This window comes from Bombina bombina, chromosome 11 (assembly GCF_027579735.1).
Source record: "Bombina bombina isolate aBomBom1 chromosome 11, aBomBom1.pri, whole genome shotgun sequence".
NCBI lineage: Eukaryota > Metazoa > Chordata > Amphibia > Anura > Bombinatoridae > Bombina > Bombina bombina.
This window is the reverse complement of record NC_069509.1, coordinates 90,848,348-90,872,854: the sequence shown is the minus strand read 5'-3', so window position 1 is coordinate 90,872,854 and position 24,507 is coordinate 90,848,348. Positions and strand designations below refer to the sequence as shown.

The 24,507-nt window shown below is 39.5% G+C and overlaps 1 protein-coding gene across 1 annotated transcript in view; it reads left to right on the top strand.

Moving 5' to 3' along the window:
* The window catches only part of RHOT2 (ras homolog family member T2), a 390,839-nt gene that overhangs the window by 77,868 nt on the left and 288,464 nt on the right, over nucleotides 1-24,507 (top strand). The window contains 2 exon segments of the mRNA XM_053694715.1: nucleotides 21,063-21,115; nucleotides 21,208-21,316. Coding sequence (XP_053550690.1) covers nucleotides 21,063-21,115; nucleotides 21,208-21,316 — 162 coding nt within the window.

Below are 24,507 nucleotides of genomic sequence, written 5' to 3'. Positions count from 1 at the left end.
CTGTCTACAGACCTGTGGCTCCTCCATGGAGTCTAAATTTAGTTCTTTCAGTTCTTCAAGGGGTTCCGTTTGAACCTTTGCATTCCATAGATATCAAGTTATTATCTTGGAAAGTTTTGTTTTTAGTAGCTATTTCTTCTGCTCGAAGAGTTTCAGAATTGTCTGCTTTGCAGTGTGATTCACCCTATCTGGTGTTCCATGCAGATAAGGTTGTTTTGCGTACTAAACCTGGTTTCCTTCCAAAGGTGGTTTCTAATAAGAATATTAACCAGGAAATCATTGTTCCTTCTCTGTGCCCTAATCCAGTTTCTAAGACGGAACGACTGTTGCACAATCTTGATGTGGTTCATGCTTTAAAGTTTTATTTAAAAGCAACTAAAGATTTCAGACAAACATCATCCTTGTTTGTTGTGTATTCTGGTAAGAGGAGAGGTCAGAAAGCGACTGCTACCTCTCTTTCATTCTGGCTGAAAAGCATCATCCGATTGGCTTATGAGACTGCTGGTAAGCAGCCTCCTGAACGAATTACAGCTCATTCCACCAGAGCTGTGGCTTCCACATGGGCTTTCAAGAATGAGGCTTCTGTTGAACAGATTTGTAAGGCAGCGACTTGGTCTTCACTGCATACATTCGCCAAATTTTATAAATTCGATACTTTTGCTTCTTCTGAGGCTATTTTTGGGAGAAAGGTTTTGCAAGCAGTGGTGCCTTCCGTTTAGGTTACCTGACTTGTTCCCTCCCTTCATCCGTGTCCTATTGCTTTGGTATTGGTATCCCACAAGTAAGGATGAATCCGTGGACTGAATACACCAAGTAAGAGAAAACAGAATTTATGCTTACCTGATAAATTACTTTCTCTTACAGGTGTATTCAGTCCACGGCCCGCCCTGATATTTAAGTCAGGTTCAAATTTAATTTACAATAACTACAGTCACCACTGCACCCTATGGTTCTCCTTTTTCTCCTAACCGTCGGTCGAATGACTGAGGGGGCGGAGCCTGAGGGGAGCTATATGGACAGCTTTGCTGTGTGCTCTCTTTGCCACTTCCTGTAGGGATTGAGAATATCCCACAAGTAAGGATGAATCCGTGGACTGAATACACCTGTAAGAGAAAGTAATTTATCAGGTAAGCATAAATTCTGTTTTTTTTTTTTTTAAAAGCAACAGTTAAAACCTAGGTAGTATTTTTATTAGAGACACATATTGCTTTGCTGTTTTTTTTTCCGGTATATTATTTAACATCAATTTACAAAGTCAGAACAGAGAACCATCTGTTTGATATAAACCATAACAGTTGTTTCAATTGAATTAAAATATGTGCTATTCTGTGGTGTTTTTTTGTTTTTTTACTAGCTGATTCTGTTTAACAAATTTGTTTTTCTTTTATTTTAATATGAGACATTTGGGTTACACATAAAGGTATAAATCCCCGAATCCAGAATAAAAAAAAAATACAGAATTATTCCTAGATCCAGATTTCTTTCATGTAATTGGCAAGAGTCCATGAGCTAGTGACATATGGGATATACAATCCTACCAGGAGGGGCAAAGTTTCCCAAACCTCAAAATGCCTATAAATACACCCCTCACCACACCCACAATTCAGTTTTACAAACTTTGCCTCCTATGGAGGTGGTGAAGTAAGTTTGTGCTAAGATTTCTACGTTGATATGCGCTTCTCAGCATTGTTGAAGCCCGATTCCTCTCAGAGTACAGTGAATGTCAGAGGGACCTGAAGGGAGTATCACTTATTGAATACGATGATTTCCCTAACGGGGGTCTATTTCATAGGTTCTCTGGTATCGGTCGTAGAGATTCATCTCCTACCTTCCTTTTCAGATCGACGATATACTCTCAATTTACCATTACCTCTACTAATAACTATTTTAGTACTGGTTTGGCTATCTGCTATATGTGGATGGGTGTCTTTTGGTAAGTATGTTTTTATTTTCTTAAGACACCTCAGCTATGGTTTGGCACTTTATGCATTTATATAAAGTTCTAAATATATGTATTGTACTTATATTTGCCATGAGTCAGGTTCATGTATTTCCTTCTGCAGACTGTCAGTTTCATATTTGGAGAATATAAACATCTTTTAAATATGAAATTTATTTCTTACCTGGGGTTTAGTCTTTTTTTCAATTGACTACTTCTTACAAAATTGCGGGCGGTATTAGGCCCGCGGGTGCTAGAAATGCTAAACTTTATTGCGTCATTTTTGGCGCAAAATTTTTTTTGCGCGAAAAAGTACGTCTATGACGCAAGTTCGTCACTTCCGGTGTCATACTTGACGCCGAGACCTTTCACACTGTTGCGTCATTAGTGACGCGAGTGTGTCATTTCCGGTTATTTTTTTGGCGCCAAAAAAGTTTAGTTACGTTGTGCGTCATACTTGGCGCAAAACTTTTTTATTATTTCAATACCCCATTGATGTTTGTCTTGCTTTTTTCTATCAGAGGGCTATGCTATTTGCATTTTTTCCCATTCCTGAAACTGTCATATAAGGAAATAGATAATTTTGTTTTATATGTTGTTTTTTATCTTACATTTTGCAAGATGTCTCAACATGATCCTGCCTCAGAAGCTTCTACTGGAACATTGCTGCTTGACATCGGTTCAACCAAAGCTAAGTGCATTTGTTGTAAAATTGTAGAAATTATCTCGCCGAATGTCATTTGTAATAGTTATCATGATTAACTTTTACATGCAGATAGTGTTTCCATTAGTAATAGTACATTGCCAGTTGCAGTTCCTTCAACTTCTAATGTGCATGATATACCTGTAAATTTTAAAGAATTGGTTTCTGATTCTATTCTGAAGGTTTTGTCTGCATTTCCACCTTCAAATAAACGTAAAAGGTCTTTTAAAACTTCTAATTTAGTTGATGAAATTTCAAATGACCAACAACATAATAATTTATCCTCTTCTGATGAGGATCTATCTGATTCAGAAGATCCTTCCTCAGACATTGACACTAACAAATCTACTTATTTATTTAAAATTGAGTATATGCGTTCTTTATTAAAAGAAGTGTTAATTACTTTGGATATTGAGGTAACCAGTCCTCTTGACGTTCAGTCTAATAAACGTTTAAATGCTGTTTTTAAACCTCCTGTGGTTTTTCCAGGGGTTTTTCCTATTCCTGAGGCTATTTCTAATATGATTTCTAAAGGAATGGAATAAGCCAGGTACTTATTTTTTTCCTTCTTTAAGGTTTAAAAAAATTGTATCCTTTACCAGCAAAATCTATAGAGTTTTGGGAAAAGATCCCCAAAGTTGATGGGGCTATTTCTACTCTTTCTAAACGTACCACTATTCCTATGGAAGATAGCACTACCTTTAAGGATCCTTTAGATAGGAAGCTTGAATCTTATCTAAGGAAGGCCTATTTATATTCAGGTCGTCTTCTTAGGCCTGCAATTTCTTTGGCTGATGTTGCGGCTGCATCAACTTTCTGGTTGGAGAATTTAGCGTAACAGGAATTGGATTCTAACTTATCTAGCATTATTCGTTTACTGCAATATGCTAATCATTTTATTTATGATGCTATTTTTGATATTATCAAAATTGATGTTAGATCCATGTCTTTAGCTATTTTAGCTAGAAGAGCTTTGTGGCTTAAATCCTGGAATGCTGATATGACATCTAATTCTAGATTACTATCTCTTTCTTTCCAAGGTAATAATTTATTTTGGGTCCCAGTTGGATTCTATTATTTCAACTGTTACTGGGGGAAAGGGAGTTTTCTTTCATGTAATTAGCAAGAGTCCATGAGCTAGTGACGTATGGTATATACATTCCTACCAGGAGGGGCAAAGTTTCCCAAACCTCAAAATGCCTATAAATACACCCCTCACCACACCCACAAATCAGTTTTTACAAACTTTGCCTCCCATGGAGGTGGTGAAGTAAGTTTGTGCTAGATTCTACGTTGATATGCGCTTCGCAGCAGGCTGGAGCCCGGTTTTCCTCTCAGTGTGCAGTGAATGTCAGAGGGATGTGAGGAGAGTATTGCCTATTTGAATTCAATGGTCTCCTTCTACGGGATCTTTTTCATAGGTTCTCTGTTATCGGTCATAGAGATTCATCTCTTACCTCCCTTTTCAGATCGACGATATACTCTTATATACCATTACCTCTACTGATTCTCGTTTCAGTACTGGTTTGGCTTTCTACTACATGTAGATGAGTGTCCTGGGGTAAGTAAATCTTATTTTTTGTGACACTCTAAGCTATGGTTGGGCACTTTTATGTAAAAGTTCTAAATATATGTGTTTAAACATTTATTTGCCTTGATTCAGGATGATCAATATTCCTTATTTCAGACAGACAGTTTCATTATTTGGGATAATGCATATGAATTATCAATTTTTTTCTTACCTTTAAATTGACTTTTTTCTCTGTGGGCTGTTAGGCTCGCGGGGGCTGAAAATGCTTCATTTCTCCAACATAGGTGTGTCCGGTCCACGGCGTCATCCTTACTTGTGGGATATTCTCTTCCCCAACAGGAAATGGCAAAGAGCCCAGCAAAGCTGGTCACATGATCCCTCCTAGGCTCCGCCTACCCCAGTCATTCTCTTTGCCGTTGTACAGGCAACATCTCCACGGAGATGGCTTAGAGTTTTTTAGTGTTTAACTGTAGTTTTTATTATTCAATCAAGAGTTTGTTATTTTGAAATAGTGCTGGTATGTACTATTTACTCAGAAACAGAAAAGAGATGAAGATTTCTGTTTGTATGAGGAAAATGATTTTAGCAACCGTCACTAAAATCCATGGCTGTTCCACACAGGACTGTTGAGAGCAATTAACTTCAGTTGGGGGAACAGTGAGCAGTCTCTTGCTGCTTGAGGTATGACACATTCTAACAAGACGATGTAATGCTGGAAGCTGTCATTTTCCCTATGGGATCCGGTAAGCCATGTTTATTACGATCGTAAATAAGGGCTTCACAAGGGCTTATTAAGACTGTAGACTTTTTCTGGGCTAAATCGATTCATTATTAACACATATTTAGCCTTGAGGAATCATTTTATTTGGGTATTTTGATATAATAATATCGGCAGGCACTGTTTTAGACACCTTATTCTTTAGGGGCTTTCCCAAAGCATAGGCAGAGCCTCATTTTCGCGCCGGTGTTGCGCACTTGTTTTTGAGAGGCATGGCATGCAGTCGCATGTGAGAGGAGCTCTGATACTTAGAAAAGACTTTCTGAAGGCGTCATTTGGTATCGTATTCCCCTTTGGGCTTGGTTGGGTCTCAGCAAAGCAGATACCAGGGACTGTAAAGGGGTTAAAGTTCAAAACGGCTCCAAATTTGGTGTGCAATACTTTTAAGGCTTTAAGACACTGTGGTGAAAATTTGGTGAATTTTGAACAATTCCTTCATGTTTTTTCGCAATTGCAGTGATAAAGTGTGTTCAGTTTAAAATTTAAAGTGACAGTAACGGTTTTATTTTAAAACGTTTTTTGTACTTTGTTATCAAGTTTATGCCTGTTTAACATGTCTGAACTACCAGATAGACTGTGTTCTGAATGTGGGGAAGCCAGAATTCCTATTCATTTAAATAAATGTGATTTATGTGACAATGACAATGATGCCCAAGATGATTCCTCAAGTGAGGGGAGTAAGCATGGTACTGCATCATTCCCTCCTTCGTCTACACGAGTCTTGCCCACTCAGGAGGCCCCTAGTACATCTAGCGCGCCAATACTCCTTACTATGCAACAATTAACGGCTGTAATGGATAATTCTGTCAAAAACATTTTAGCCTAAATGAACACTTATCAGCGTAAGCGCGACTGCTCTGTTTTAGATACTGAAGAGCATGACGACGCTGATAATAATGTTTCTGAAGGGCCCCTAACCCAGTCTGATGGGGCCAGGGAGGTTTTGTCTGAGGGAGAAATTACTGATTCAGGGAACATTTCTCAACAAGCTGAACCTGATGTGACTACATTTAAATTTAAGTTGGAACATCTCCGCATTCTGCTTAAGGAGGTATTATCCACTCTGGATGATTGTGACAAGTTGGTCATCCCAGAGAAACTATGTAAAATGGACAAGTTCCTAGAGGTGCCGGGGCTCCCAGAAGCTTTTCCTATACCCAAGCGGGTGGCGGACATTGTTAATAAAGAATGGGAAAGGCCCGGTATTCCTTTCGTCCCTCCCCCCATATTTAAAAAATTGTTTCCTATGGTCGACCCCAGAAAGGACTTATGGCAGACAGTCCCCAAGGTCGAGGGAGCGGTTTCCACTTTAAACAAACGCACCACTATACCCATAGAGGATAGTTGTGCTTTCAAAGATCCTATGGATAAAAAATTAGAAGGTTTGCTTAAAAAGATGTTTGTTCAGCAGGGTTACCTTCTACAACCAATTTCATGCGTTGTCCCTGTCGCTACAGCCGCATGTTTCTGGTTCGATGAGCTGATAAAGGCGGTCGATAGTGATTCTCCTCCTTATGAGGAGATTATGGACAGAATCAATGCTCTCAAATTGGCTAATTCTTTTACCCTAGACGCCACTTTGCAATTGGCTAGGTTAGCGGCTAAGAATTCTGGGTTTGCTATTGTGGCGCGCAGAGCGCTTTGGTTGAAATCTTGGTCGGCTGATGCGTCTTCCAAGAACAAGCTACTTAACATTCCTTTCAAGGGGAAAACGCTGTTTGGCCCTGACTTGAAAGAGATTATCTCTGATATCACTGGGGGTAAGGGCCACGCCCTTCCTCAGGATCGGCCTTTCAAGGCAAAAAATAAACCTAATTTTCGTCCCTTTCGTAGAAACGGACCAGCCCAAAGTGCTACGTCCTCTAAGCAAGAGGGTAATACTTCTCAAGCCAAGCTAGCTTGGAGACCAATGCAAGGCTGGAACAAGGGAAAGCAGGCCAAGAAACCTGCCACTGCTACCAAGACAGCATGAAATGTTGGCCCCCGATCCGGGACCGGATCTGGTGGGGGGCAGACTCTCTCTCTTCGCTCAGGCTTGGGCAAGAGATGTTCTGGATCCTTGGGCGCTAGAAATAGTCTCCCAAGGTTATCTTCTGGAATTCAAGGGGCTTCCCCCAAGGGGGAGGTTCCACAGGTCTCAGTTGTCTTCAGACCACATAAAAAGACAGGCATTCTTACATTGTGTAGAAGACCTGTTAAAAATGGGAGTGATTCATCCTGTTCCATTAAGAGAACAAGGGATGGGGTTCTACTCCAATCTGTTCATAGTTCCCAAAAAAGAGGGAACGTTCAGACCAATCTTAGATCTCAAGATCTTAAACAAGTTTCTCAAGGTTCCATCGTTCAAGATGGAAACCATTCGAACTATTCTTCCTTCCATCCAGGAAGGTCAATTCATGACCACGGTGGATTTAAAGGATGCGTATCTACATATTCCTATCCACAAGGAACATCATCGGTTCCTAAGGTTCGCATTCCTGGACAAGCATTACCAGTTTGTGGCGCTTCCTTTCGGATTAGCCACTGCTCCAAGGATTTTCACAAAGGTACTAGGGTCCCTTCTAGCTGTGCTAAGACCAAGGGGCATTGCTGTAGTACCTTACTTGGACGACATTCTGATTCAAGCGTCGTCCCTTCCTCAAGCAAAGGCTCACACGGACATAGTCCTGGCCTTTCTCAGATCTCACGGATGGAAAGTGAACGTGGAAAAGAGTTCTCTATCTCCGTCAACAAGGGTTCCCTTCTTGGGAACAATAATAGACTCCTTAGAAATGAGGATATTTCTGACAGAGGCCAGAAAAACAAAGCTTCTAGACTCTTGTCGGATACTTCATTCCGTTCCTCTTCCTTCCATAGCTCAGTGCATGGAAGTGATCGGGTTGATGGTAGCGGCAATGGACATAGTTCCTTTTGCGCGCATTCATCTAAGACCATTACAACTGTGCATGCTCAGTCAGTGGAATGGGGATTATACAGACTTGTCTCCGAAGATACAAGTAAATCAGAGGACCAGAGACTCACTCCGTTGGTGGCTGTCCCTGGACAACCTGTCACAAGGGATGACATTCCGCAGACCAGAGTGGGTCATTGTCACGACCGACGCCAGTCTGATGGGCTGGGGCGCGGTCTGGGGATCCCTGAAAGCTCAGGGTCTTTGGTCTCGGGAAGAATCTCTTCTACCGATAAATATTCTCGAACTGAGAGCGATATTCAATGCTCTCAAGGCTTGGCCTCAGCTAGCGAGGGCCAAGTTCATACGGTTTCAATCAGACAACATGACAACTGTTGCGTACATCAACCATCAGGGGGGAACAAGGAGTTCCCTAGCGATGGAAGAAGTGACCAAAATCATTCTATGGGCGGAGTCTCACTCCTGCCACCTGTCCGCTATCCACATCCCAGGAGTGGAAAATTGGGAAGCGGATTTTCTGAGTCGTCAGACATTGCATCCGGGGGAGTGGGAACTCCATCCGGAAATCTTTGCCCAAGTCACTCAGCTGTGGGGCATTCCAGACATGGATCTGATGGCCTCTCGTCAGAACTTCAAAGTTCCTTGCTACGGGTCCAGATCCAGGGATCCCAAGGCGGCTCTAGTGGATGCACTAGTAGCACCTTGGACCTTCAAACTAGCTTATGTGTTCCCGCCGTTTCCTCTCATCCCCAGGCTGGTAGCCAGGATCATTCAGGAGAGGGCGTCGGTGATCTTGATAGCTCCTGCGTGGCCACGCAGGACTTGGTATGCAGATCTGGTGAATATGTCATCGGCTCCGCCTTGGAAGCTACCTTTGAGACGAGACCTTCTTGTTCAGGGTCCGTTCGAACATCCGAACCTGGTTTCACTCCAGCTGACTGCTTGGAGATTGAACGCTTGATCTTATCGAAGCGAGGGTTCTCAGATTCTGTTATCGATACTCTTGTTCAGGCCAGAAAGCCTGTAACTAGAAAGATTTACCACAAAATTTGGAAAAAATATATCTGTTGGTGTGAATCTAAAGGATTCCCTTGGGACAAGGTTAAGATTCCTAAGATTCTATCCTTCCTTCAAGAAGGATTGGAAAAAGGATTATCTGCAAGTTCCCTGAAGGGACAGATTTCTGCCTTGTCTGTGTTACTTCACAAAAAGCTGGCAGCTGTGCCAGATGTTCAAGCCTTTGTTCAGGCTCTGGTTAGAATTAAGCCTGTTTACAAACCTTTGACTCCTCCTTGGAGTCTCAATTTAGTTCTTTCAGTTCTTCAGGGGGTTCCGTTTGAACCCTTACATTCCGTTGATATTAAGTTATTATCTTGGAAAGTTTTGTTTTTAGTTGCAATTTCTTCTGCTAGAAGAGTTTCAGAATTATCTGCTCTGCAGTGTTCTCCTCCTTATCTGGTGTTCCATGCAGATAAGGTGGTTTTACGTACTAAACCTGGGTTTCTTCCAAAAGTTGTTTCTAACAAAAACATTAACCAGGAGATTATCGTACCTTCTCTGTGTCCGAAACCAGTTTCAAAGAAGGAACGTTTGTTGCACAATTTGGATGTTGTTCGCGCTCTAAAATTCTATTTAGATGCTACAAAGGATTTTAGACAAACATCTTCCTTGTTTGTTGTTTATTCCGGTAAAAGGAGAGGTCAAAAAGCAACTTCTACCTCTCTCTCTTTTTGGATTAAAAGCATCATCAGATTGGCTTACGAGACTGCCGGACGGCAGCCTCCCGAAAGAATCACAGCTCATTCCACTAGGGCTGTGGCTTCCACATGGGCCTTCAAGAACGAGGCTTCTGTTGATCAGATATGTAGGGCAGCGACTTGGTCTTCACTGCACACTTTTACCAAATTTTACAAGTTTGATACTTTTGCTTCTTCTGAGGCTATTTTTGGGAGAAAGGTTTTGCAAACCGTGGTGCCTTCCATTTAGGTGACCTGATTTGCTCCCTCCCTTCATCCGTGTCCTAAAGCTTTGGTATTGGTTCCCACAAGTAAGGATGACGCCGTGGACCGGACACACCTATGTTGGAGAAAACAGAATTTATGTTTACCTGATAAATTACTTTCTCCAACGGTGTGTCCGGTCCACGGCCCGCCCTGGTTTTTTTAATCAGGTCTGATAGTTTATTTTCTTTAACTACAGTCACCACGGTACCATATGGTTTCTCCTATGCAAATATTCCTCCTTAACGTCGGTCGAATGACTGGGGTAGGCGGAGCCTAGGAGGGATCATGTGACCAGCTTTGCTGGGCTCTTTGCCATTTCCTGTTGGGGAAGAGAATATCCCACAAGTAAGGATGACGCCGTGGACCGGACACACCGTTGGAGAAAGTAATTTATCAGGTAAACATAAATTCTGTTTTTATTGCGTCATTCTTGGCGCGGACTTTTTTGGCGCAAAAAATGACGTTTTGCGCCAAAAATGTCGGCGTCACCGGATGTGGCGTCATTGTCGGCGCCAAAAGCATTTAGGCGCCAATAATGTGGGCGTCTTTTTTGGCGCTAAAAAATGTGGGCGTCATTTTTGTCTCCACCTTTTTTTCCCATTATTTAAGTCTCATTTTTCTTTTGCTTCTGGTTGCTAGAGGCTTGTTCATTGGCATTTTTTCCCATTCCTGAAACTGTCATTTAAGGAATTTGATAGATTTTGCTTTATATGTTGTTTTTTCTCTTACATATTGCAAGATGTCTCAGATTGACCCTGGATCAGAAGCTACTTCTGGAAAAACGCTGTCTGATGCTGGTTCTACCAAAGTTAAGTGCATTTGTTGTAAACTTGTGGTATCTGTTCCTCCGGCTGTAGTTTGTGATGAATGTCATGATAAACTTGCTAATGCAGATTCAATTTCCATTAGTAATATTCCATTACCTGTTGCTGTTCCATCAACATCTAATACTCAGGATGTTCCTGTTAATATAAGAGATTTTGTTTCTAAATCTATTAGGAAGGCTATGTCTGTTATTCCTCCTTCCAGTAAGCGTAAAAAGTCTTTTAAAACTTCTCATTTCTCAGATGAATTTTTAAATGAACATCATCATTCTGATTTGTCTGTTTCTGATGAGGATTTTTCTGATTCAGAGGATTCTGTCTCAGATATTGACACTGATAAATCTTCATATTTATTTAAAATGGAATTTATTCGTTCTTTACTTAAAGAAGTTTTAATCGCTTTAGAAATTGAGGATTCTAGTCCTCTTGATACTAAATCTAATAAGCGTTTAAATTCGGTTTTTAAACCTCCTGTAGTTATTCCGGAAGTTTTTCCTGTCCCTGATGCTATTTCTGAAGTAATTTCTAGGGAATGGAATAATCTGGGTAATTCTTTTACTCCTTCTAAAAGATTTAAGAAATTGTATCCTGTGCCATCTGACAGATTAGAGTTTTGGGACAAAATCCCTAAAGTTGATGGGGCTATCTCTACTCTTGCTAAGCGTACTACTATTCCTACGGCAGATAGTACTTCCTTTAAGGATCCTTTAGATAGGAAGATTGATTCCTTTCTAAGGAAAGCTTATTTATGTTCAGGTAATCTTCTTAGGCCTGCTATTTCTTTGGCTGATGTTGCTGCAGCTTCCACTTTTTGGTTGGAGGCTTTGGCACAACAAGTGTCAGATCATAATTCTCATAGCATTGTTAAACTTCTTCAACATGCTAATAACTTTATTTGTGATGCCATCTTTGATATCATCAGAGTTGATGTCAGGTATATGTCTTTAGCTATTCTAGCTAGAAGAGCTTTATGGCTTAAAACTTGGAATGCTGATATGTCTTCTAAGTCAACTTTGCTTTCCCTTTCTTTTCAAGGTAATACATTGTTTGGTTCTCAGTTGGATTCTATTATTTCAACTGTTACTGGGGGGAAAGGAACTTTTTTTACCTCAGGATAAAAAATCTAAAGGTAAATATAGGGCTGCTAATCGTTTTCGTTCCTTTCGTCAGAATAAGGAACAGAAGCCTGATCCTTCCCCTAAAGGAACGGTTTCTGTTTGGAAACCGTCTCCAGTCTGGAATAAATCCAAGCCTTTTAGAAAGCAAAAGCCAGCTCCCAAGTCCACATGAAGGTGCGGCCCTCATTCCAGCGCAGCTGGTAGGGGGCAGATTACGATTTTTCAAAGAAATTCGATTCACAGTCTTTGGATTCAGAACATTGTTTCACAAGGGTACAGAATAAATTTTTTCTTTCTCGCATTCCAATAAATCCAGTGAAGGCTCAGGCATTTCTGAAATGTGTTTCAGATCTAGAGTTGGCTGGAGTAATTGTGCCAGTTCCAGTTCTGGAACAGGGGCTGGGGTTTTACTCAAATCTATTCATTGTACCAAAGAAGGAGAATTCCTTCAGACCAGTTCTGGATTTAAAAATATTGAATCGTTATGTAAGGATACCAACATTCAAAATGGTAACTATAAGGACTATTCTGCATTTTGTTCAGCAAGGGCATTATATGTCCACAATAGATTTGCAGGATGCATATCTGCATATTCCGATTCATCCAGATCACTTTCAGTTTCTGAGATTCTCTTTTCTAGACAAGCATTACCAATTTGTGGCTCTGCCATTCAGCCTAGCAACGGCTCCAAGGATTTTTTCAAAAGTTCTCGGTGCCCTTCTATCTGTAATCAGAGAACAGGGTATTGTGGTATTTCCTTATTTGGACGATATCTTGGTACTTGCTCAGTCTTCACATTTAGCAGAATCTCATACGAATCGACTTGTGTCGTTTCTTCAAGAACATGGTTGGAGGATCAATTTACCAAAGAGTTCATTGATTCCTCAGACAAGGGTAACCTTTTTAGGTTTCCAAATAGATTCAGTGTCCATGACTTTGTCTCTGACGGACAAGAGACGTCTGAAATTGATTTCAGCCTGTCGAAACCTTCGGTAGCCTTGTGCATGGAAATTCTAGGTCTTATGACTGCTGCATCGGACGCGATCCCCTTTGCTCGTTTTCACATGCGACCTCTTCAGCTCTGTATGCTGAACCAGTGGTGCAGGGATTATACAAAGATATCAAAGTTAATATCTTTAAATCCGATTGTATGACACTCTCTGACGTGGTGGACAGATCACCATTGTTTAATTCAAGGGGCTTCTTTTGTTCTTCCAACCTGGACTGTGATCTCAACAGACGCGAGTCTGACTGGTTGGGGAGCGGTATGGGGATCTCTGACAGCGCAGGTGGTTTGGGAATCTCAGGAGGCGAGATTACCAATCAACATTTTGGAACTCCGTGCGATTTTCAGAGCTCTTCAGTCGTGGCCTCTTCTGAAGAGAGAATCGTTCATTTGTTTTCAGACGGACAATGTCACAACCGTGGCATATATCAATCATCAAGGGGGGACTCACAGTCCTCTGGCTATGAAAGAAGTATCTCGAATACTTGTATGGGCGGAATCCAGCTCCTGTCTAATTTCTGCGGTTCACATCCCAGGTATAGACAATTGGGAAGTGGATTATCTCAGTCGCCAGACGTTGCATCCGGGCGAATGGTCTCTTCACCCAGAGGTATTTCTTCAGATTGTTCAAATCTGGGGTCTTCCAGAAATAGATCTGATGGCTTCTCATCTAAACAAGAAACTTCCCAGGTATCTGTCCAGATCCAGGGATCCTCAGGCGGAGGCAGTGGATGCATTATCGCTTCCTTGGAAGTATCATCCTGCCTATATCTTTCCGCCTCTAGTTCTTCTTCCAAGAGTGATTTCCAAGATTCTAAAGGAGCGTTCATTTGTACTGCTGGTGGCTCCAGCATGGCCTCACAGGTTTTGGTATGCGGATCTTGTTCGGATGGCCAGTTGCCAACCTTGGACTCTTCCGTTAAGACCAGACCTTCTATCTCAAGGCCCATTTTTCCATCAGGATCTCAAATCATTAAATTTGAAGGTATGGAGATTGAACGCTTGATTCTTAGTCATAAAGGTTTCTCTGACTCCGTAATTAATACTATGTTACAGGCTCGTAAATCTGTGTCTAGGAAGATATATTATCGAGTCTGGAAGACTTACATTTCTTGGTGTTCTTCTCATCAATTTTCCTGGCATTCTTTTAGAATTCCTAGAATTTTACAGTTTCTTCAGGATGGTTTGGATAAAGGTTTGCCTGCCAGTTCCTTGAAAGGACAAATTTCTGCTCTTTCTGTGCTGTTTCACAGAAAGATTGCTAATCTTCCTGATATTCATTGTTTTGTACAGGCTTTGGTTCGTATCAAACCTGTCATTAAGTCAATTTCTCCTCCTTGGAGTTTGAATTTGGTTCTGGGAGCTCTACAAGCTCCTCCTTTTGAACCTATGCATTCTCTAGATATTAAATTACTTTCTTGGAAAGTTTTTTGTTTCTTTTGGCCATCTCTTCTGCTAGAAGAGTTTCTAAGTTATCTGCTCTTTCTTGTGAATCTCCTTTTCTGATTTTTCATCAGGATAAGGCAGTGTTGCGGACTTCATTTAAATTTTTGCCTAAGGTTGTGAATTCTAACAACATTAGTAGAGAGATTGTGGTTCCTTCATTGTGTCCTAATCCTAAGAATTCTAAGGAAAGATCATTACATTCTTTGGATGTAGTAAGAGCTTTGAAATATTATGTTGAAGCTACTAAGGATTTCCGAAAGACTTCTAGTCTATTTGTTATCTTTTCTGGTTCTAGGAAAGGTCAGAAGGCTTCTGCCATTTCTTTGGCGTCTTGGTTAAAGTCTTTGATTCATCATGCTTATGTTGAGTCGGGTAGAACTCCGCCTCAAAGGATTACAGCTCATTCAACTAGGTCAGTTTCTACTTCCTGGGCATTTAGGAATGAAGCTTCGGTTGATCAGATTTGCAAAGCAGCAACTTGGTCTTCTTTGCATACTTTTACTAAATTCTACCATTTTGATGTGTTTTCTTCTTCTGAAGCAGTTTTTGGTAGAAAAGTACTTCAGGCAGCTGTTTCAGTTTGATTCTTCTGCTCATAATTTCAGATTTTTTCATTATAAGATTTAAACTTTGTTTGGGGTGTGGATTATTTTTCAGCGGAATTGGCTGTCTTTATTTTATCCCTTCCTCTCTAGTGACTCTTGCGTGGAAGTTCCACATCTTGGGTATTTATTATCCCATACGTCACTAGCTCATGGACTCTTGCTAATTACATGAAAGAAAACATAATTTATGTAAGAACTTACCTAATAAATTCATTTCTTTCATATTAGCAAGAGTCCATGAGACCCACCCTTTTTTGTGGTGATTATGATTTTTTTTGTATAAAGCACAACTATTCCAATTCCTTATTTTTTATGCTTTCGCACTTTTTTTTTATCACCCCACTTCTTGGCTATTCGTTAAACTGATTTGTGGGTGTGGTGAGGGGTGTATTTATAGGCATTTTGAGGTTTGGGAAACTTTGCCCCTCCTGGTAGGAATGTATATCCTATACGTCACTAGCTCATGGACTCTTGCTAATATGAAAGAAATGAATTTATCAGGTAAGTTCTTACATAAATTATGTTTTTCTGCCTCAGGATAAAAAACCTAAGGGTAAATCTAAGGCTTCTAACTGTTTTCGTACCTTTCGTCAGAATAAGGAACAAAAAATTAAATCCTTCCCCCAAGGAATCTGCCTTCAATTGGAAGCCTTCCTCAAATTGGAATAAATCCAAGCCTTTTAGGAAACCAAAGTCAGCCCCTAAGTCCGCATGAAGGTGCGGCCCTCATTCTAGCTCAGCTGGTAGGGGGCAGATTAAGGTTTTTAAAGGATATTTGGATAAAATCTGCTTAAAATCAATGGATTCAGAGCATTGTCTCTCAAGGGTATCGAATAGGATTCAGAGTAAGACCTCCTGTGAGAAGATTTTTTCTCTCACGTATCCCAGTAAATCCAGTAAAAGCTCAGGCTTTCCTGAAGTGTGTTTCAGACCTGGAGTCTTCAGGGGTAATCATGCCAGTTCCTCTTCTGGAACAAGGTTTGGGGTTTTATTCAAATCTATTCATTGTCCCAAAGAAGGAAAATTTATTCAGACCAGTTCTGGATCTTAAAAGTTTGAATCGTTATGTAAGAGTACCAACTTTCAAGATGGTGACTATAAGGACTATTCTGCCTTTTGTTCAGCAAGGACATTATATGTCCACAATATACTTGCAGGATGCATACCTTCATATTCCAATTCATCCAGAACATTATCAGTTTCTGAGATTCTTTTTTCTAGACAAGCATTACCAATTTGTTGCTCTTCTATTTGGCCTAGCAACAGCTCCAAGAATCTTTTCAAAGGTTTTGGGTGCCCTACTCTCTGTAATCAGAGAACAGGGTATTGCGGTGTTTCCTTATTTGGACAATATCTTGGTACTAGCTCAGGCTTTACGTTCTGCAGAATCTCACACGAATCAACTAGTGTTGTTTCTTCGGAAACATGGTTGAAGGATCAATTTACCAAAGAGTTTCTTGATTCCTCAGACAAGGGTCACCTTTTTAGGCTTCCAGATAAATTCAGTGTCCATGACTCTGTCTCTAACAGACAAGAGACGTTTAAAATTGGTTGCAGCCTGCCGGCACCTTCAGTCTCAGTCATTCCCTTCAGTGGCTATGTGAATGGAAGTTTCTCAGCTTTGTATGCTGAATCAATGGTGCAGGGATTATACAAAGATATCACAATTAATATCCTTAAATCCCAATGTACGACACTCTCTGACATGGTGGATAGATCACCATCGTTTAGTTCAAGGGGCTTCTTTTGTTCGGCCAACCTGGACTGTGATCACAACAGATGCGAGTCTTTCAGGTTGGGGAGCTGTTTGGGGATCTCTGACAGCACAAGGGGTTTGGAAATCTCAAGAGGCGAGATTACCAATAAATATTTTAGAACTCTGTGCAATTCTCAGAGCTCTTCAGTTTTGGCCTCTATTAAAGAGAGAACCGTTCATCGTTTTCAGACATACAATATCACAACAGTGGCATATGTCAATCATCAGGGTGGGATTCACAGTCCCCAAGCTATGAAAGAAGTATCTTGAATACTTGACGGAATCCAGCTCCTGTCTAATCTCTGCTTTGCATATCCCAGGTGTAGACAATTGGGAAGCGGATTATCTCAGCCGCCAGACTTTACATCCAGGGGAGTGGTCTCTCCATCCAGATGTGTTTTCTCAGATTGTTCAGATGTGGGGTCTTCCAGAGATAGATCTCATGGCCTCTCATCTAAACAAGAAACTTCCCAGATACCTGTCCAGGTCCAGGGATGTTCAGGCGGAAGCAGTAGATGCACTGACACTTCCTTGGTGTTATTATCCTGCTTACATCTTCCCGCCTCTAGTTCTCCTTCCAAGAGTGATCTCCAAAGTCATCATGGAACAGTCTTTTGTAATGCTGGTGGCTCCAGCATGGCCACACAGGTTTTGGTATGCGGATCTGGTTCGAATGTCCAGTTGCCCGTCTTGGCCACTTCCGTTACGGCCGGACCTACTATCTCCGTTTTTTCCATCAGGATCTCAAATTATTAAATTTGAAAGTATGGAAATTGAACGCTTAGTTCTAAGTCATAGAGGTTCCTCTGACTCAGTGATTAATACTATGTTACAAGCTTGTAAATCTGTCTCTAGAAAGATTTATTATAGAGTTTGGAAGACTTACATTTCATGGTGTTCTTCTCATAAATTCTCCTGGCATTCTTTTAGAATTCCTAGAATTTTACAGTTCCTTCAGGATGGTTTGGATAAGGGTTTGTCTGCAAGTTCCTTGAAGGTCAAATCTCCGCTCTTTCTGTTTTATTTTTCAGAAAGATTGCTATACTTCCTGATATTCACTGTTTTGTACAGGCTTTAGTTCGTATTAAGCCTGTCATTAAATCAATTTCTCCTCTTTGGATTCTTAATTTGGTTCTGAAGGCTTTACAGGCTACTCCATTTGAGCCTATGCATTCTTTGGACATTAAACTACTTTCTTGGAAAGTGTTTTTTCTTTTGGCTATCTCTTCTGCTAGAAGAGTTTCTGAGCTATCTGCTCTTTCTTGTGAGTCTCTCCTTTTCTGATTTTTCATCAGGATAAGGCAGTTTTGCGGACTTCTTTTCAATTTTTACCTAAGGTTGTGAATTCTAACAACATTAGTAGAGAAATTGTTGTCTCTTCCTTATGTCCTAATCCTAAGAATTCTTTGGAGAGATCCTTACATTCTTTGGATGTGGTAAGAGCTTTGAAATATTATGTGGAAGCTACAAAAGATTTTAGGAAGACTTCCAGTCTATTTGTTTTATTTTCTGGTCCTAGGAAAGGTCAGAAGGCTTCTGCTATTTCCTTGGCTTCTTGGTTGAAACTTTTGATTCATCAAGCTTATTTGGAGTCGGGTCAGGCCCCGCCTCAAAGAATTACAGCTCATTTTACTAGATCAGTCTCCACTTTGTGGGCCTTTAAGAATGAAGCTTCAGTTGATCAGATTTGCAAAGCGGCGACTTGGTCCTCTTTGCATACATTTACTAAATTCTACCGTTTTGATGTATTTGCTTCTTCGGAAGCAGTTTTTGGTAGAAAAGTTCTTCAGGCAGCTGTTTCAGTTTGATTCTTCTGCTTTGATTTAATTTTTTTTCAGCGAAATATGGCTGTTTTTATTTTTTCCCTCCCTCTCTAGTGACTCTTGAGTGGAAAACTCCACATCTTGGGTATTGATATCCCATATGTCACTAGCTCATGGACTCTTGCCCATTACATGAAAGAAAACATAATTTATGTAAGAACTTACCTGATAAATTCATTTCTTTCATATTGGCAAGAGTCCATGAGGCCCACCCTTTTTATGGTGGTTATGATTTTTTGTATAAAGCACAATTATTTCCAAATTTCCTTTGTTGATGCTTTCTACTCCTTTCTTTATCACCCCACTGCTTGGCTATTCGTTAAACTGAATTGTGGGTGTGGTGAGGGGTGTATTTATAGGCATTTTGAGGTTTGGGAAACTTTGCCCCTCCTGGTAGGATTGTATATCCCATATGTCACTAGCTCATGGACTCTTGCCAATATGAAAGAAATGAATTTATCAGGTAAGTTCTTACATAAATTATGTTTTTTTTTTTTTTATTACTATAATTTTTAAAAAGAAAATTATTAAAATTGACCATTTTTTCCCCAACAGTATGTCACAATCCTCTGCGTCTTTGGTTTGTTTTTTTGTGTTCTGAAATGCAAATGCCAGTCAAAGGGACACTCAAGTCTGAATTTCAAACTTTTGCTGTATCTTTTTCATCTGAGGATCTGGGGTTCCTCTGTCTTGTGTTTTTCAGCCGCCAACATTTGATGGACTTCCATACATAATATATTGTTATACATTGATGTGTTGCTGATTTTTATAATGATATATTTTATCATATTTTATTATATTTATTATTTTATCTATTGCTTAGAGGTATAGCAAAGGGATTCTTATCTTTATTATATATATATATATATATATATATATATATGTGCAGTACTGTGCAAAAGTCTTAGGCCACAATTAGATTTGTTGTTTTAGCAAAGTTTTAATGACCACCCATATTTATTTTTCGGTCTCTTTATTATATACAAACAGAAAATATGTACCCAAATTTAAAAAAACACAATTTTCAGAACAAAATGGCTTCTTCAGCCAAAAATCAGTATTTAGTGTGACCTCCCTTGGCCCTAAGCACATCTTGAACTCTTTTGGGGAGACTGTCCTGACGTTTTCTGAAGTAATCTTCTGGTATGTTATACCAGGCTTCTTTCAGCACTTCCCAGAGTTCTTCTTTAGATTTAGGTTGTCTTTTTTATTTCTTTCTCTGTCCAGATGATCCCTTACTGCCCCTATAATATTCAGGTCTGGACTCTGTGGAGGCCAGTCCATGACTGTCAAAATAAAAACATTCCCAATCAGGGGCTTTCCTGAAGGAATGGCATGATGAATAAAAACCTGTCTGTACTTTTCAGCATTTATGATCCCATCAATTCGGACAATATAGCCAACACCACTGGCAAAATTGCAGCCCCAAACCAGGACAGACCCTCCACCATGTTTCACTCAAGGCCGGAAACACTCATTCTTCCATCTCTCGACAACTTTTCTTCTCGCATATTGTCGACAGTTGGATCCAAAATTTTCAAACTTGTATTCATCACTCCATAATACTCTTTTCCTCTGATCTTCATTCCAATCTTTGTGAGCTTTAACATATCTTGGCCTTTTCACCCTGTTCCCCTTCTGAAAAAGTGTTTTTTTTGGCTGCTACCCTTCCACAAAGACCATTCCTAATCAAGCTTCTTCCTACTGTAGAAGGGTCAACTTGGACTCCTGATGAAGCTGCCAGATGCTGCGGTAGGTCCTTGCTGGACTTCTTCCGGTCTCTTAAAGAAAAAACTCTGAGAAACTTCTCATCATATTTTGAAAGTTTTCTTGGCCTTCCAGTCCTTTTTTTTGTCCTCTCCTGATTCTTCAAATTTGTTTATAGCAGCTTGAATTCCACATCTTCAGTATCCAGTTTGTTTGCTGATTTCTCTTTGAGAGTGGCCTTGCTGATGCAAAAGTATGTTTGTTTTTATGTCTTTTAAATTCTGTGATCTTAGGCATTTTGAATGGAATGATGTGATTAAAAGTTGGTCTTATTAGCAAGCTTTCAATGAATTAAACTAATACCACATTTAATATATATATATATATATATATATATATATATATATATATATATATATATATATATATATATTGGAAAAAGTGGGAGGCCACTCACAGGTATTTTCCAAAAATATTTCTTTTTATTTATGTATTTCACAACATAGCAAAGTCGACGTTTCGGCTGTTCTAGACAGCCTTTTTCAAGACAATCTTACTGTTTACAACATAATGGCTGAAAACGCCATGATTCAGGATACAAGTGTCACACATCTTTGTCTATTTTTTCACAGAAACCTGACATTTTAACAGGGTTGTGTAGACTTTTTATATCCACTATATATAATATAATAATAATATATATATATATATATATATATATTTTTTTTTTTTTTTTTTAATTTTATTTATATATATATATATTTTTTTTTTATATATATATATATATATAAATATCCAGCGAGTACTGATGACTTTGAATTTGTATATCTATCTTATGTTTATTTAGTAATTGTATTTCACTTTAGTTACTTTGCAGTGTCATTGTTAATTAAGTTACTTTTCTTTTTTCAGATTGCTTCTAAATGGATACCATTGGTAAACGGCAACGTGGAACGAAGTTCACGGTAAGGATGTTTTTTACAGCAAGGTTACATAAATGCATTACAAAGGTTACCTGAAATACAACTACTAAACAAAGCTTACATCTCTTGCTCAGACTTCCCATAATCCTAGTGGGAAACAAATCAGACCTGCAGTGTGGAAGTTCCATGGAGTCGATTCTGCCCATTATGAACCAGTTCTCTGAAATTGAGACCTGTGTAGAGGTAAAGAGCCAGATTTCCATGTCCTATTTTTTTATAAGTAAACAAATGCAATTTTTTTTTTTCTACAGGAATCTTTATTGAAATTATAGGTTAACAGCTTTACTTTCAACATAGTATGTGTATCAGACTTATTTCTGAAATATCCGCAAAGAAATTTCAATAGCACATATGGCAGTTTAGTTTAGTTTAGGGCAGTGATAACTAACCTTGGCATCCCAGATGTTTCGGAACTGCAGTCTAGTTGAGCACCATGGGAAATGTAGAGTTCCTAAGCATCATGGGAAATGTAGTTCCGAAACATCTAAAGCGCCATGGTTACCCATCACTGCTCTAGGGAATGTGGGACAATACACAATTGTTGCACAAAAGCAGGAGCTGTTTAATGTCCTTATGGCATTATTTGAATCAGTGCTGTTGCTTTGACAGCTCTATCAGTCATTGTCAGTGGTGGATGTAATGGACACAAAAAGGGAATTTATTAAAGGGACATGAAACCCAAAATTTTTCTTTCATATTTCAGATAGAGAATACAATTTAATTTACTTATATTATTTAATTTGCTTCATTCTTTAGCTATCGTTTGTTGAAGAAACAACAATGCACTTGGGTGAGCCAATCCCATATGGCATCTATGTTCAGCCACCAAGCAGCAGTCACTGAGCATAACAAAAGAGAATGAAGCATATTAGATAAGAGAACTAAATTGGAAAGTTGTTTAAAATTGTATGCTCTATCTGAATCGTTAAAGAAAAAAAATTGGGTTTTGTGTCCCTTTAAATCAATTAAAGGGATATGAAACCAAAAAAAAAATCTGTTGTGATTCAGGCAGAGCAGACAATTTTTCAAATGTTTCCAATTTACTTGTATTATCAAATTTGCTTTGTTCGTATGATATTCTTTGTTGAAGAGACACCTACGTGGGTGTCTGGAGCACTATATGGCAGGAAATAGTGGATAAAACTGCTGCCATATAGTGTTCCAGACATGTGCAGGCTCCTGAGCTTATGTCCCTGCTTTTCAACAATAGATACAAAGAAAACAAATTAAAATTGATAATAGAAGTAAATTAGAAAGTTTTTCTCCAACATTGGTGTGTCCGGTCCACGGCGTCATCCATTACATGTGGGATATTCTCCTCCCCTACAGGGAAAGGCAAGGAGAGCACACAGCAAGAGCTGTCCATATAGCTCCCCCTCTGGCTCCGCCCCCCAGTCATTCTCCTTGCCGCTCTGAAAAGCATTATCCGATTGGCTTATGAGACTGCCGGACGGCAGCCTCCTGAACGAATCACAGCTCACTCCACTAGGGCTGTGGCTTCCACATGGGCCTTCAAGAACGAGGCTTCTGTTAATCAGATATGTAAGGCAGCGACTTGGTCTTCTCTGCACACTTTTGCCAAATTTTACAAATTTGATATTTTTGCTTCTTCGGAGGCTGTTTTTGGGAGAAAGGTTTTGCAAGCCGTGGTGCCTTCTGTTTAGGTAACCTGATTTGCTCCCTCCCTTCATCCGTGTCCTAAAGCTTTGGTATTGGTTCCCACAAGTAATGGATGACGCCGTGGACCGGACACACCAATGTTGGAGAAAACAGAATTTATGCTTACCTGATAAATTACTTTCTCCAACGGTGTGTCCGGTCCACGGCCCGCCCTGGTTTTTTAATCAGGTTTGAAAATTTTTTCTTTTTCTTTATACACTACAGTCACCACGGCACCCTATAGTTTCTCCTTTTTCTCCTAACCGTCGGTTGAATGACTGGGGGGCGGAGCCAGAGGGGGAGCTATATGGACAGCTCTTGCTGTGTGCTCTCCTTGCCTTTCCCTGTAGGGGAGGAGAATATCCCACAAGTAATGGATGACGCCGTGGACCGGACACACCGTTGGAGAAAGTAATTTATCAGGTAAGCATAAATTCTGTTTTTTTAAAAGTCCATGCTTTATCTGAATCATAAGTAAGAAATAACAATATTTTAGATAAATCTGTATAGAAATATGCTCCAGAGTCGACTGTTTTCAACATGTATAGATGAAAGCACCATGATACTTTTTTTTAAATTACACTAGCTATTGAATTATATTTGCTTCATTCTTTTGGTATCCTTAGGAAGGAGCAACAATGCACTACAGGGAGCAAGATGAACCCATTGGGAGCCAATGGCAAGAGGCATTTATATGCAGCCACCAATCAGTAGCTATCTCGTGGTAATGCTTTGCTGATCCTGAGCCTAGCTAGTTATACTTGTCAACAAAGGATACCAAGCGAATGATGCTTATATAATATAAGTAAATTGTTAAGTTGCTTAAAGGGACACTCAATCAAAATGAAACTTTCATTATTCAGATAGAGCATGCAATTTTAAACAACTTTCCAATTTACTTCCATTAACAAAATGTGCACAGTCTTTTTTATTTAAACTTTTTGAGTCACCAGCTCCTACTGAGCATGTGCAAGAATAAGTGTGTATGCATTTGTGAATGGCTGATGGCTGTCACATGGTACGTGTATGCATTTGTGATTGGCTGATGGCTGTCACATGGTACAGGGGGAGTGGAAAAAGATAAAACTTTTAAAATTGTCAGAAAAAAAATCTACTACTCATTTGAAGTTCTATTGTATTGTCTTGTTATCTTGCATTTGTAGATTATGCAAATCTATTGTGTTGACAGGTCCTTTAACATTGTATTCTCTATTTAAATCATGAAAGTTTTTCATTTTGACTTTACAGTCCCTTTAATATTGGAAAGTAAGAGTAGGAATTGTATAAAATTATATATAGATTTGCTGTTTTTCATTTTGATACGTTATGTTTTTAGCTGTTTAAAATATCCACATATACTGATATAAAAATCCAATATAAAACCTTTTAAAAACTTACTTAAAAGGCTCCCAGGGACACCTAGTGAAAGGGGCTGGAAAATCAGAAGGAGCAGACACCCGGCTCTTCCCTGCACATGAAAGGACCCTTTAGACAAACAGAGCAGCTGTTTGCAGACCTGGGTCTACACCTGACACGTTTGGGCTTAGTTAGGAGTCGGAAAATCAGCTGTATAAATCATCTACAAAATATTTATGCAAAGAAAAATCTAGTGTACAATATCCCTTTTAAGGTATGTTAGTGTTTAGACAGCCTTAGCACAGTCTTCAAAGAAAATGTTAATGGAATTATGGTAATGAAATAATAAAACACTTTAT